The sequence below is a fragment of the Triplophysa rosa genome, linkage group LG11, assembly GCF_024868665.1.
Source record: "Triplophysa rosa linkage group LG11, Trosa_1v2, whole genome shotgun sequence".
NCBI lineage: Eukaryota > Metazoa > Chordata > Actinopteri > Cypriniformes > Nemacheilidae > Triplophysa > Triplophysa rosa.
This window is the reverse complement of record NC_079900.1, coordinates 22,449,975-22,465,740: the sequence shown is the minus strand read 5'-3', so window position 1 is coordinate 22,465,740 and position 15,766 is coordinate 22,449,975. Positions and strand designations below refer to the sequence as shown.

The 15,766-nt window shown below is 37.0% G+C and overlaps 1 protein-coding gene across 1 annotated transcript; it reads left to right on the top strand.

Annotated features, from left to right (window-relative positions):
* Nucleotides 1–5,786: 5,786 nt before the first annotated feature.
* Nucleotides 5,787–9,020, top strand: LOC130561805 (uncharacterized). Its single transcript, XM_057346381.1, has 3 exons — nucleotides 5,787–6,209; nucleotides 6,513–6,821; nucleotides 7,045–9,020. Exons 1-3 carry the CDS (start codon nucleotides 6,128–6,130, stop codon nucleotides 7,389–7,391), a joined length of 738 nt encoding a protein of 245 aa, XP_057202364.1. The 5' UTR covers nucleotides 5,787–6,127; the 3' UTR covers nucleotides 7,392–9,020.
* The last annotated feature ends 6,746 nt before the right edge of the window (nucleotides 9,021–15,766 follow it).

Here is a 15,766-nt window from a genome sequence, read left to right as displayed (position 1 = left end):
TTCGCGCGAGTTGAAAAATCTGAACTTTGGCAAAAATTCGCGCCGCGTTAACCAATCAGGAGCTTGCTCTAGTAGTGACGTGCAGTGTCTGTGCACGAAGGCAGCCCAGATAAGCAGCGCAACTGAAGTCTATTTGAATTATAAACACAGAGCGTCTTTGCAATAACTAATCACATATTTAAAAACTACAATACTAATTTCTCGCTAGAAATGCGATCAGAAGTTGTTAGTGAAAATGAAACTTACATTTATACAAAACTATGCTCCAACGGGCGTTTCGGCCGCCATTTTATTTTTTCGAGCTTGCGTCTGCGTCTGTTGTGAATTTCACGCGCGAATGAAGCGAGTAAACTCAAAATGTTCAAGCGTCCAACTACGCGCGAATAGCGCGATTCATTCGCGCAAGTCGCGTTTGGTGGGAACGCTCAGTAAGACTTTCGTGACTTTCGTAATTCGTGACTTGTAAATTGTAATGGAATAATTTTCACTACAAGGAAACTGAACTTTCATTCAAGTATGGTTTTCAGTTACACTTTACACCTCTGGCTGTCAACCTATTTAAATAGATTTTATGGGACAGACGACAGCAACTGCATAAATTGTGCTAAATATATTAGCATATTGTGTACACTTAATACTACGCTGACTAGATTTATAGCAGCATTTTATCTGGGGAGTAATATGAATATAAGTTCTATGAATATAAGATATGTCCCCCAAGTCATTTAAATGTATAAACATGCCGGTATTTCACCAACTGTACGGCAAATGTGTTTGAGAAACACTGAAATGAATGGGCTTCAGTGCAGTGTTTGGAACTATTGGTCGCTCCATGACACAAGTTACTTCCGCATTCCATTCTTCCAACGGACGTCTATGTGAGTGTTGTAACTCTGTTTTTCTGCTTACTATTCTGATCTTCTGCTTTAGATGTGTAGAGACACATCTCACTTTGTATTTTCCAAAGAAAATTTCTTGAAACACCAGTTCACAAATCATACTTTATAGTCTAAGTGTCTTCTGAAGCAACCCAGAGGAAATTTTTGTTGCTCAGCTGTTTTACACCTCAGGGGATTGTCAGTTATGCTTCAGTTACGCATTAACTTCAGATGTCTCTCCTCTAATTGTTTAGAAGATATAAAAATAGAAACAAAAGAGCCAATTGTTAAAATACATTATGAGTTTGGAGGTGAAAAAGGGAATGTAGATTTGGGTAAATTCGATGAGAAAAAACCCTCGCAGCGTTGTGGTTACAAATAGCAGCCCGCAATGTTCAAAGATAGCATTTGTGCACGAAGGCAGCTTAGAGAGACAGGCTTCATAGACAGCGTAACAGAATTCTATTTTAATTATAAACAAAGAGCGTCTTTGCAATAACTAATCACATATTTAAAAACTACAATACTAATTTCTCGCTAGAAATGCAGTCAAAAGTTATTGAAAGTGAAAATTAAACTTACAATTATACAAAACTATGCTCCAACGGGTGCTTCGGCCGCCATTTTATTTTTTCGAGCTTGAGCCTTCTTCACCAATCACATTCCTTGCATGTTGTTATGTGTCGCTTCATTATATCTCCTAGAGGTAGCATGTATAATGCGAAGAGCAGAGGCCCTAAGACTGAGCCCTGTGGTACACCGTACTGGACTTGCGATTTGCGTGACACCTCATTGTTTATTGCTACAAATTGAAAACGGTCAGATAAATAAGATTTAAACCATTTCAACGCTATTCCCTTAATACTGACATAATTTTCGAGTCTATGTAGGAGTGTGCTGTGGTCAATGGTATCGAATGCAGCACTAAGGTCTAGCAGCACCAATAACGAGATACAACCTCGGTCAGATGCCAAAAGCAGATCATTTGTAACTCTGATCAAAGCAGTCTCTGTACTGTGACATGCTCTAAATCCAGACTGGAATTCTTCATTGATGTCATTCCTTTGGAGGAAGGAGCATAATTGAGTTGAAACTACTTTTTCCAGAACTTTAGATATGAAAGGTAGATTCGATTTAGGCCTGTAGTTCCCTAGTTCTCTATGGTCGAGTTGGGTTTTTTTGACAGGGGGCCTTATAACATAAATACATGTTTTAACTTTGTACATAAATAATATTTGTGATAATGTCCCAAATGCTAAATACCATCTTTATGCAGACGACACAATTATATACTGTTGCGCAGCATCAGCCTTACAAGCTCTCCAAAATTTACAGGCAGCATTTGATATTGTACAGCTGCGTCTGTGTGGACTAAAGCTGGGGTATAAATATCTTAAAAAACTTGACATTGTATTTCATAGTGCTTTACGTTTTATTAAAGTTGTAGTACTAAAACACATCACTGTTTGGTATATGATAAGGTAGATTTAACATCTTTGTATATTCGTAGAAGTTTTCATTGGTATTGTTTTATTTTTAAATCAATCTGTGGCTTAAAACCATCTTACTTATTTCTTAGTCTTTCAGATAAAAATTCAAGCTACAGTTTACGTTCACACGATTTTTTACATCTCACTTTACCTCGGGTTCGAACTGAGTTAGGAAAGAAAGGATTTATTTATAGTGCCTCCTTTGCTTGGAATCATTTTCAAGCTGACTGTACTTCCGTCCTTAAATGAGTTCAAGACACTTTTAACAAATTATGTGTTTCGTTCTTTGAAAGCTTGTTGTTGTGAATTATGATTGTTGTTAAGTGCTTTGCTGTAAATTTGTATGTCCTAATGTTAGAGATGAGTTAATAATACTAAGAAGAGGATCTATAATTTCTGGGAGCATCTCTTTCAGTAGATTTGTAGGTATAGGGTCTAGCATGCATGTTGTTGATTTAGATGATCTAATGATTTTAGACAGCTCATCGTGATCTACGGTATAAAATAATTGCATTTTCTCCTTAGGGGTGCTGTAGTTAGTTTGTTCAGCGGGTTTCACTTCTGGTTGCATTGTTATCATTTTTTCCCTAATATCTTGGATTTTATTTGTGAAGTAGTTCATAAATTCATCACTGTTATGCTGATATACAGGATCAGAAGTCACTGACGATTTATTTTTTGTGGGTTAATTTAGCCACTGTGTTAAATGAAAACCTAGGGTTGTGCTGGTTTCTTCTATTCGTGATGACAAGTAGGCGGATCTAGAAGTTTTTAGGGCTTTCCTGTATTTTCGAATACTATCCTTCCATGCTGTATGAAATACCTCTAATTTAGTTTTCTTAAAGTTGTTCTCCATTTTTCGGGCCGCTTTCTTTAGAGCCTGAGTGTGTTCATTATACCACGGTGTTGGGCTGCCATTTTTAATCTTCTTTAAACGCAGAGGAGCAACTGTGTCTAGCGTGTCCGAGAAGGTGGAGTTAAAACTTTCAATGGTAATGTCAATATCTTCAACGTTATTTCTCATGCTTTCAGGCAGATTATCGAGAAACGCATCTTTGGTAGTTGAAGTTATTGTTCTACCATATTTGTAACAAGGAGTTTGATTTGCAGCCGTAGGCCAGTGAAGCAAACATAATACCAGATAATGATCCGAAATGTCTTCACTCTGCTGAAGGATTTTAACGTCGTCCACATTTATACCGTAAGACAGTATTAAATCTAAAGTATGATTACGAAGGTGAGTGGGTCCTGACACCAGTCAGATTCATCAGATCAATGTGATATCACTTAAAATAAATACAAAATGAATTTGTTGTTTTAAAGTAAGGCACTTACATGTTCATGTCACATTGCATTATAAATTAACTAAATGCATGAATAATTTATCAAGTCGTACTATAAGCAGCTTTTAATAGCATAAAGCTATATACACTATGGGCTAAAGGCTTTTCAGTCCACTTGTGTTTTCTGGTGAGTTTCTCATGGGTTCTCATCATTCTTATTTCCCCTGTTGTCCCTCTACGTATGTGTGCAAATTCCAAGCTTTGTTTTGCACCATTAAATGGGACTTCAATAATAAAAGGTAAATATCAAGATGGAAATTGAGGTCATTCTTGAGAGAGGGAAACGTGGAACATGTTATTTTGGCACAGTACACCACACAATATAAGGCGTTTTTTAATGTTACACATTAAGTGAATAAAATGTTGTATTCTTATATACTTCAGATAATGGTGTCTCACTGATAGACACAAAGGAAGATTTGTTTAACTGTGTCGAAAATCTTCGAAAGATTCCTTCACAAAGGTTTAAAGCCTGTGAATACAACTTTAATAACTTCAAATACCACTTCATTTTGCTTTGTGTGATCATGTAATGCTGGGTGGCTCATCGATTAGTCCAGGTCATTTATTTGAGATTTGATCTATTCCTTGTTCGCAGCCTTCTGTGTGTCCAGTGGGTTCTCTCTCTGTGACATGCATGCCCAGAAAACTTAAAAGAGCTGAACTTCTCCAAAGTGTTATTGCCAGTCCTTTTTGTTTCCTGAAGTCCAGTGTTGACGGAAAGACAGTTTTCCTGAAACACTATTGTGTCAGGGCTCTGACTTCCTCAAAGTATTACTGTGTCATCAGCTAATTTTAAAACAATGTTGGAGCAAAGTCGAGTGTGAGGGGAGGGCTAAATACACATCCTTGGGGAGCACCAGCTTTAAGTGTGAAAACTATTGTCTTACTATATGTAATGGGTGAGTCGCTGCAACCGGTCAGTGAAAGTTTCCCAGAACACTTTTAAGGCCGCGATAAGGCTGGCATTCATTCACCAGTTGTGTGTTGCAAGATCCCTTTGACTGAGAGAATTTTAATAATATGAATGAATAGGAGAGCACAATTCCCCCTTTATCTAGCCAGATCAAGGCAAATTCCTTCAAAGGAATAGTGAATGGAAACTTCCCACTGAGAGTGGAAAAGTTAGATTAGATACGCAATCATTAATCCAATGTTTCTATGTTTGATATTTGAAGCAATGGGGGTGGAGGAGGAAATCTTAAAGGCATAATGACATCATTGGAACAAAATGAAAAGACAAAGAGGTTTTTCTTTATTTTGTATGTCTTATAAAATATTTATACTGATAGATTTTCCCACTGTGCATAATCTTCATAAGTCTGAACAGACATGTATCTATTGAGTCAATACATTCCACAACTACCATGTTGTGACAATAAATGTAACAGTAGACTTAAAAACCTTTACGGTAATGCAAATGTCACCCATTTCAACTTAAAAACTTTAGTTCAAAAGCTGCCTTCAATTTTTTAAGTGAAACATGGCTTTACAAGTAATTTGAACTTAAATTACATGAATCTGACTATTAAACTATAAAGTTGTTATATTTTGTAAATAACTTCATTTAATAAGTGATGTGAAATACAACTACATTTTTAAAGTGAGATACATACATTTTAAGTTCAGATGACTTAAAGCCAATTTAATTTCAAGTAAAAAATCAAGGCAGCTTTTGAACTACAGTTTTTACTGTTGAAATGTATTGATGTATTTCAAGATCTATACTGTGTTATAAAAGTGGTGGGTTGGCTGGTTAACTCCTTGGTTGGTTGAATACTTTTTCCAGTCTGTGAATTAAATGTGAAATGTGGGGTTTTCAATCATGAGCAATACATTTGATCACAGCCTGACTTTCACACATGAATAGATTAAGACTTTAAATGGTTGCTTTTTTTGGCTAAAATATGCTGTAAGCAAAAAAACAACAACAACATGATAGCATGCATTTATGTTTATAAATTGATGTATTATGTATTATACTCTACAGTATTGAGTATGAATCAGTGGAATGTTGACCAATTCAAAACATCTGGTTTTCACATGAAGTACTCCTCCCCTTGCAGGAAGTAGAGGGAAACTCGAAAGACAGAGTGTGTGTTTGTCCTCTTTCCTTTCGTGCCCTTTTTGACCTTTTTGTAAAACTGTTAGCCATCAAAACAGGAATGTAAGGATATACAGGTTGTTTGTACATTTGGGGGAACACCTTGATAAGTAAAAGGTAGGTAGTTATATGGTTCTTCCGAGAAACCAGATCTAGTGGAAAGAGAAAGCCCACCAGACTGTGCAAAGGAGGTGCGGCCAACACTTGCTGGTTTATTATCCGGGTGAGCATGTACCAGCTTGTTTAAACCTTGGGTGAAATTCCCTTCAGTTGGAGGTTGCACGATGAATTTCATCTCCCATTCAAATTGAGATGGATGTTTGGAAAAAGCTTAAAGCAATGCTGGTCACTGCAGCATATTTGATCATTCTTCTGAAATCAGTCAACGGTGCAGGTAAGGTTCAGCTAAAATATTTTTCTTGAATACCATTTAGAGTTTAGTTTGATTGTTTTACTTGTGTCTGCCTGTACTGTAAAATTTCAGTAACTTGTTTTTTATTTTGCGAAATGTCAAAAAAATCACAAACTAAATGAGTGACTTAAAAAGGCTTTTTAGTGTGGAAAAAGTTTGTATTTTTCATGCTTACAATATGAAATTCCAACAATACATCTGTACAGAATGTCATTATAATGCATATGTTATTGAGCTAAGCTAAAATAACGCATAATAAGGAACTCCATTTTTTGATACATGCAGGATTTATTACGCTACATGCTCATGGAAACCAGATGATAAACTGCAAAGAGAAGGCCAGCTTACAATGTAACATCAGCTCGTCGATGCTATTTAACATCTTAGACATAAAGTGGGGAAAACGTAACGAAAGTTTTGAATGTGATCCAAGATCCACCATCCGCACCTCTCCAGCATTTGAGTGTAACTACACGATGGGAGCGTTAACATTAACTATTTTACATCCTAAACCGGCAGACATGGGCATATACTTTTGTTGGATACGAACAGATGCTGGACATGATTTTAAGGAACTTAATGTGTCTATAGAAGGTAAGTTTTACCTTTGACTACGATTTTGGGGAAAGTGCTTCATTTATTAATTCATTAGCTTGTTTGTGTCTTCGTGTTTTAACTTGTGGCTTGATTTGAAAACTAGACTTGACTAAACTTGACCAAGTTCAAGTTAAAGATGGCAGATATGGCTATATTATAGTCCCTTTCTAAAGGTTTAGTGACAAAGGCTAACACATTTTACCCCACTCTGTTTATACAGGAGAATGCACTGGAGAATCATTTCCGATGGCAGGCCCCGAAAAGCTGCAATGTACCTTTACTGGCGTTTACCCGGAGGGCACAATACACTGGTTTCACAATGATGATAATGTCACTTCTTACTCTAACATCACAAGCCTGCCCAACACTGATGGAACATTTAACATCACCAGTGTCCTACAGCTCCCACACAATGAACACGTGTATAATTGTTTTCTGATGTTGCCCATAAATGGACAGTACATTGAAACGCGACAGTTGGCTCTGAGGTCCAGAATCAACAGACTGCATTGCTCGTGGACACTTCTTCTTAGTGGACTGATGTTGAGAATCTTTCTGCTTCTGTAGTCTTTATAAAGCCACCTAAGTATCCCAAACTGGGAACAGAATCCAGAGAAAATCCTGCTGAGATTGAAGTAAATGGAAGATATTTTGATCATCAAACAGTGAATCAGTGAACATTTGTGTCATTCAGTGGTTGAACATTTGCCTGCCTTGCTGAGCCTGAATCATGACTATTTACTAATACAACTAATACGGAAATAAAAGAATAGAATGAGGTTTTCCTTAAGAGGGAAACTCTTTGTTTTGCTTTATTTTTCTTTAGTCTCATAAGGGATTTTTTGTCATTTTTATCGACTGACACCTTCAATATACCAGTGTGTAAAATTATTTTAAAAAGATGAATGTAAATACTCCTTTCTATACATTTTTGTGGCACAGTACACTGTATACTAGTTTGTTTTATAAAATAGTAAAACATTAGGATGTGAAACACTAACGGTATGAAACGCTAAGGCATACACGACCTGTTGAGCTGGAAAAAGTGTGAACTTGAAGAATGCAATAAAAAATGAACATTTTAATTATTTAAATTCTTTGACGGGAAATGTGAGCTGAGGTTATTTTAAAGAATTTAAAAAAATGAACTATGTACTGATATTTGACAATGTCAAATTGAGTTCAGTTGAATTCTGTGTCGTTGCAGTAAATGTATTTTGCGGTTGTTGCGGCATCATCATATGTGCAAAAAATGCAACTTGCACGTTTCCATGATGTAAAATGTAAAATATAAAATATACTATTTGATATGTGTTTGAACACTCAATACAGCTCTTTGACTGTCATAGGTCTACCGTTGCTGGGTGTTTTACGCCCCCTGGTGGGGGTTTTCTAATCACTACTCGCTCTTCGCCCTTAATACTGCAATGCTGGGGGTTCGTTTAATTACGTCTGTTTTGTGTGTGTCCTTCTATTAAGAAGATGACCAACTTTATCCAGTGTCGTCTAGGGATATAGGAAAAAGGCAATTTAACAGTCATTAACTAGAGATGTTTCTATCTAGTGTCATAATTGACACATTGACTCTTTATTGAGCAGAGGTCAGTCAGATGTTTTGCATTGTGGGAGACAATATCACACCCAATGGACTTTGTTGTATGCTGAACATTGCACAACTTTAGCATACTTTGCACAGGCTACATTGCATAATGCTGCAAGGGAAGTACGGCAGTTTTCTATTCGAAACGACAGACACAAAATAATTGAATGTCCACGTCCCATTTATAGAGATTTTCTGTGTATTAAATACCGGTGTATACATTTAGACTAAATGCATCGTCTGTATTAGAGTGAGCATTCGTTCATTGCCACTTGTGATCATTTCTTGTGTGCAGTTCTTTTTAGATCCACAAGGGGTCCCACCAACACTCCTACGCGTCACCAGCTAAAGGTTCTCAACTGGTTTTGCTTTAGTGACCTTATTTCATACTGAACTTCCAGCGGCACCCAACACAAAATTGATTCTTACCTGTGTCCGTCCATCAATACACAAAATTATGATCAAACACATCATTGAAAATCTTGAAATCTTGAAAATTAAAAGGCATTAAAAAATGTTAACAATGTTTTTTTACCACACTGCATGGTTTTCTTGAGCTGTAAAACATCCTCTTAACTTATTAAATGAAGTTTAAATCATTCACCAATTCTTTTGCTATCTTAACTATGTAGAACTACATAGTTAGATGCTTTTTTCATTTGCATTTAGCATTTCACTCCTGTACCCTATCAGAAGTGCCCGTGTGTTGTTTGGGTGAAACGCATCCTGATAAAATGTATACTTTGAATTCATGACTGTAATTCTTTCTGAATAAAAACATCTGGCAAAAGCATGAATGTAAGGAAATATATCCATTGATCAGCAGAGAAAATACAATAAGGATTAGGATTTAGGATTGTTGAGAACAACAACAGGTGAAGCTTTCAGATTTTGTCTGGAGGTCACAAGAAAGGTACAGGTTTAACACTGTAAGTTTTTCGTAAAGTATCCCATTTTTCTTCATCCATCTTACTCACATGGAAAGAATGCCACAAGGACAGGAGGTATTTATTATTATCAGGAGAAATGTCCAAGGCAGTCTCGAGTTGTGTGTCTCAGTTATTTCATGTCTTAAACAAGAGAGAAAACCGATATTCTGATGTTTTAGGTCATCCACAGTGCAAAAACAATGATTGCTTTAAACGCGTTGCTAAGTGAAGAGCATGACACTAGGATAGAATAAATAGTAATGTGAAAAATTTGAAGAAAACCTGTAAATGGAACAAATGAATCAAATCTATGTAAATTCATCGGATGTTTTGCTATTTATTCTGGGAAATTTAACAAAGATCATTTGGAATAGGATTTTTGCTGCGTATCATTTAGGGATGTATGATAATTGATGGTTTTTATGATACGTTTCTCCTAAAGCAAAGGGATGGAGTGAATTGGCTCAAATACACCATAAAATGAAAGTGTGTCAATAATGTGACATAATACTAAAGAGTGTAAAATTGATTCTCTACACGCTCTAAAGGTCTCTGTGCTGTCAGTATAGGTTAGAGGGTTTGCTCTCCTTGCAGTGGTTTCACTGATTGATCCTAAAGGGCTCTTAAACCCGACTATCACACACACACACACCTGAGCGTCGGCCTGCCGAGCCGCTGTTGCCATGGTGACCTCAGGTTGACAATGCTTCTGAATGCCTGCTACACAACCACAGCTGATGAGCTCGTTATTTCATTCTCTCCAAACGCACTCCGAAAAGACAGAAAAACAGCACAGAAATCTGTCATGCGGTAGTCCAGTGAGACAAAACAATATGATGGATGCGAGATTACAAGATCAAGATCCCTCCATCAATCCAAATTTAAAGGCGGTATTACACACACATCCATATGTTTTGACATTCTTCTGTAAAAACAACTTTCGTTTTCCAGTGTGACTTAAACGGATAGTTCACCCGAAAATAAATCAAGTGTGTATTTATTAGGGCTGTCAACGTTAACGCGTTAACGCATGCAATTAATTTTTTCAAATTAACGCGTGAGAAAATATTTATCGCAATTAACGCAGCATCCGTTTGTTTTGACATCCTTTGTCTAGCGTTACATTATGTAATCACGCTCTTATTCGTGTACAGGCTTTTAAACCACTTAAGCGCGATTTGAAACTGTTGCTTTGACGCGTTCAATGAAGATAGACAGCTTCTAAACTGTGAGACGCGGCAAAACGCAACGAGAGGTCCAGTCTGGTGTAAACAGTCACAAGCTAAAGGCTGCGTCGGTGAATCTCTGTCAGACAGCGCATCCGTGTTAAGTTCTCTTTCGTGCTTGAATGGATAAAACCATACAAGATTATGTCAGAAAGCCCGTTTTGTCTAGCGTTTTCTTAAGCACAGACTTCAAAGTGTAAAATAAAATCTTAAATGAATGCAAAGAGTTGTGAAAATGGGAGTGCGGTGACGGTCAGATCTGCGAACTGAGACAGCTCTTAAAGGGGCCACGTTCTTAAACGTGCTGCTGTGACTCCTGTCACTAATGTTAATCAAATAACAAAATAAAAGAAGACATCAATGTGATTTTATAGCTTTAATGACAATTCTTCTGCATTTAATTTATAATTTAGCATTAAAGACTGTAAAGTGTCCTTCAATTTCCTACATGAGCTCTCAATACTGTTGAATGGCTATAATTAATGTTAAAATAATCAATTTAATAGAGACATCAGTTACAATACTAATATCAAAATGTTAGCTTTCATAAAATGATGCTGTTAAAGAAATATGTTGTTTCTACATCAATTCGAAGATTAAATGTGAAATTATTCAAATGTAAAAGTATATTTTAAAATATAATTGTTGTGTGCGATTAATCGTGATTAATCACAGAAAAAATGTGTGATTAATCCGATTAATTTTTTTAATCGATTGACAGCACTAGTATTTATCTACATTTAGGTCGTGAGCTGTCTCACAAAGCACAACTCTCTCTGATCTTTATTGTAGGACGTGAAGCTCAGACCATATAATTGCCTTAAAGAAATGCTTTTGCTTTCACTCGTCACAATTGTCAGCACTTACGCCGCTGTATCCAATTTTTCTGAGTGCTATGTCACGACCCCTGCACAATCATGCTGAGGATTAAAATTGAAATGGTTTCTCTGAAATGTCACATAACACTCAAGGTAGAGCCTAACAGCAAAGTTCTAAGAAACAACAACAAAATCAGTAGATTTATTAAGAACACTTGAATTTCTGATGCATTTAAATATTTTTCCAATCCCGTAGAATCATACAGCAAGTAAAAAAAGTTTGCAGAATATTTGGTAAACATACTTTACATATTTATTTACGCTGCACTTCGGGCGACCCAAGTTCCAATCCTGGCTTGTGGTCCTATTCCGCCTCCTGTTCCCATCTCTCTCATCTCGTAATGTTCTGTCTCTCTCTCTCTCCACTGTCCCATCAATATAAAGCTCATAAAAGTGTCTTCCCCTCTCTGGCCCTGACTTTACATTGCTGCATTATTTCTTACTTCATCAAAATTCATATTTAGAAATCACACATTTTATAAGTAATAAACTAGGTAGGCCTAATATGCATCAGTTTTGATATGATATTATGAAATTTGTGCAACTACCATATAAACAATCTTTGAAGCCTGTTTAAATCACGTCAAAATGAAATGAATATTATTTCAATATATTTATACAATGTCAAATCTAACTAATTCTTTTTTTATTTCTTATGTTTGATTTATTTATTAAGTCAATACTAGCAAGTCACCTGAAGGGTCTTATGAAAATAGAAGTGAATAACTGACCCAAATGGACCAGCAAAATATTTGATAAATCTGAGAGCTCTAAATTCTGTCCATCAAAACCAATCAGGTTATATGTTTATGGCAAACTCCTGCAATTCAATTCAATTTATTTATATAGGGCTTATAACAATGTGCATTGTTCCAAAGCAGCTTCACAGGAGAAAATAAGAAAAACTGAAAAACACAGAAAGGTAAAACACAGCACAGTGCATGGTGTTTATAGAACAATCAAGATCATTATAATAAATAATATCTAATAAATAAATGCAGTCTCCCGGTGAGCAAGCCAACACTGCCCTGCTGTGGTGAGGAACCCAAACTCCAATGATGAATAAATGGAGAAGAATAAAACTCGGGAGAAACCAGGCTCAGCCGGGAGGGCCAGATCTCCTCTGACGTGTCACAGCTGCACTCAGTGACCCCGACCAAAAGCCACCGAGCACGAAAAGGGAGAGCCCACCAGCCGCCACCCAGGAAGCCCCTCCCGCCGAAACCGTGCAGGTCCAACCCGGTCCCATTCCGCAATCGACAACAGACAACAGAGGAACAACGAGGGAAAAATAGTAATGGCATAATGTAACTTTATTCCTCTGTTGTCCGACATCGACCACAAAACAATACCAAACCAGAGCCACACAGCCCCAACAAATGAAACACCCCAAACCACAACCAACAAGCCCCCCACTCCCTACAAACACCCACCCAGCAACCTCCAATCAAAGTCACTGAGTGCAGCCATAACTTCAAACTGCTGTCGTGTGATGTAAGTTTAGCATTAAATACCAAGTATTGTAAATTTAGCATTAATGTGACAAGTAGTCCGTCTTTGCTCTTGGGTGGTGATGGAATTGTCTGGGCATCCCGAGGCGAGGGCAGAAAGGAACTTTAAAGTCAATACGATACTTAATGGGTAACCAGTGAAGGGTTGATAACATTGGGGTTATGTGATCGTATTTTCTGGACCTGGTCAGAACTCTGGCAGCTGCATTCTGAACTAACTGTAGTTTGTTTATTGATGCTGCAGGACAACCACTAAGCAGTGCATTGCAGTAGTCAAGTCTTGAGGTCACAAATGCATGAATAAGCTTCTCTGCGTCAGCCACACATAAAATATTTCGCAATTTGGCAACATTTCTAAGGTGGAAGAAGGCTGTTTTTGTGACATTTGAGATGTGATTTTTAAATGACAGGTTGCTGTCTAATATAACGCCTAGGTCTTTAACTGTATTTGTTGGAGTAACAGTGCAGCCTTCAATTTGTAGGTTATAATCTGAAATATTCTGCTCACGTGTCTTTGGTCCGATAAGTAATATTTCTGTTTTATTAGAATTTAATAGAAGGAAATTACAAGTCATCCAATGTTTTATATCGTCGATGCACTCTGCCAATTTGGATAGCTGGAAGGAATCATATGGTCTTGATGAGATATATAGCTGCGTATCATCTGCATAACAGTGGAAGCTAATTCCATGTTTTCTAATAATGTTCTTGATGAGATATATAGCTGAGTATCATCTGCATAACAGTGGCAGCTAATTCCATGTTTTCTAATAATGTTGCCGACGGGCAGCATGTATATGGTCATATTACATGTCTTTAATCTCGTTTTGTAGACACACGGTTCACCAGTGTGTCTGCACCACATTTACGCAGTGTGTATGGAACCGAACTGAACAATGTCTGCTTTAATGACATATTTAAACGTGCATCAGATGTCGCTCTCTTCTGTAAGCACGGGGCAAGAAAGTCACATGCATATGCTTGCTATTTCATGCATTTTGAAAAGCCTCACCAGCCCTGCCGTAAAAAGGACCGTTGCCAGATCATATAGATTAGATTAGATTTATTGTCATTGCACATATACAAGTACAAGGCAACGAAATGTGACCTCTGCATTTAACCCATCCAGAGAGTAGTGAACACACGCACAGCAAGTGGTGAACACACGTACCCCCGGAGCAGTGGGCAGCTATCACTGCAGCGCCCAGGGAGCGAGTAGGGGTAAGGTGCCTTGCTCAAGGGCACCTCAGTTGTTACCCGCCGGCCCTGGGAATCGAACCCGCAACCTTCTGGTCATGAGTCCGACTCTCTAACCATTAGGCCACAACTGCCCCCAGTCAATATATTGTTGACAAGAACAGCAAACAATGACAAGCCCAAAATAAACCTACACATCAACACATTTAATGAGGCAAAAAAACACTACGCGCAACTGTTCACTTTATTAACTATATAGTGTATATGCAGCTTTATAAGAAAAGACTAAACAACAAATGCGAAGCTCTTAAAAATATGTAAACATGGCAAAACAAAGCATCTCTGTCTGTGTTTTAGTTCAAATTGCCTCACTTAACCAGTCTTTGGCCGAAAACAGCAGATACGTATCAAACGGATTAAACTCTTGGGATTCATGTTTCTTGTTCAACGGCAAAAATGTTGCCATGGTAACGACCGGGTTACAACTGTCAATTACATTTACTCTTACTCTGTACAAACGTGGAACCATTTATACGTGGTTTCACTACTGAAATTTAGTAGTGTGTACCATTGATAATTTATTAAGAAAACCAGGCTTAAAATCTTTTTTAAGGCTTAATTATGCTTCTGAAGAAAATATATTGATTTAATAATTGTTCAGTTAATATTTCTGCAAAACAAGACAAAAAAATCTTTATTGGTTGCAATGCACTTGTAACCTGTTTAAATATATAAAATTAGGCACTATGATGACTGTTGTTGGTGTTGCACAAAACAGGAGAGCTCCCCCTCCTGCTTTTAGTAACTAAGTAACTTTTACTTTGAGTACATTTTAAACAAGCTACTTTTTACTTTGACTTGAGTAGATTTTTTGACTGGTAATTTTACTTGTACTCAACTACAATTTCATCAAAGTACTTGTATTTGAGTATAAGATTTTTATACTTTTTCCACCTCTGCAACACAATAATACCTTCCAAATGCAATTCAATTAATCTATTCCCGAGACTATGTGAAACAGAAGTCCATTGTGATGGATATTATACTTTCTCATATTCAGAGAACAGGGGGATCTCTGTACGGATGATTTTAAACCCTTTCAGATGTCCCTGGTTTATCTTGCACATTTCTGGTGTGACATACAGATTAGAAGTGAATATGTGTTATGTTCTTTCTTTTATTTCTATCTACTGTAAATAGTACAGTGCTTACCGTACTTATACAGATTTAATGCACAGCAGCAGCACACATCTTTCCACCGGTCAACTAAACACCATCTGTGGTTTGTAATGAGGAAACATGTTGCTGCGGCATAAAAACACCTGAGGAAAATCCCAAAACGGTTTTATAATAAATCGATAAGTAAATCTAAAACAAGCGTGATATATTTCACACTATGCATTGACAATAGTAGGGTTCTTTGGCTAAATCTTTATGTTCTTGTCCTGAAGTGACTTTCAACTCTTAAATGAGTATTTTCTTGTTTGATCAAATTATTCCAGCGCCTAAAATAGATTTGTGTTATTAAATATCAATTCTTCAAAGACAAAGCCCCGATCTTTGTCCTCAAGTTTGCTTAATGTTTCCTGTCGTGCCTTTTT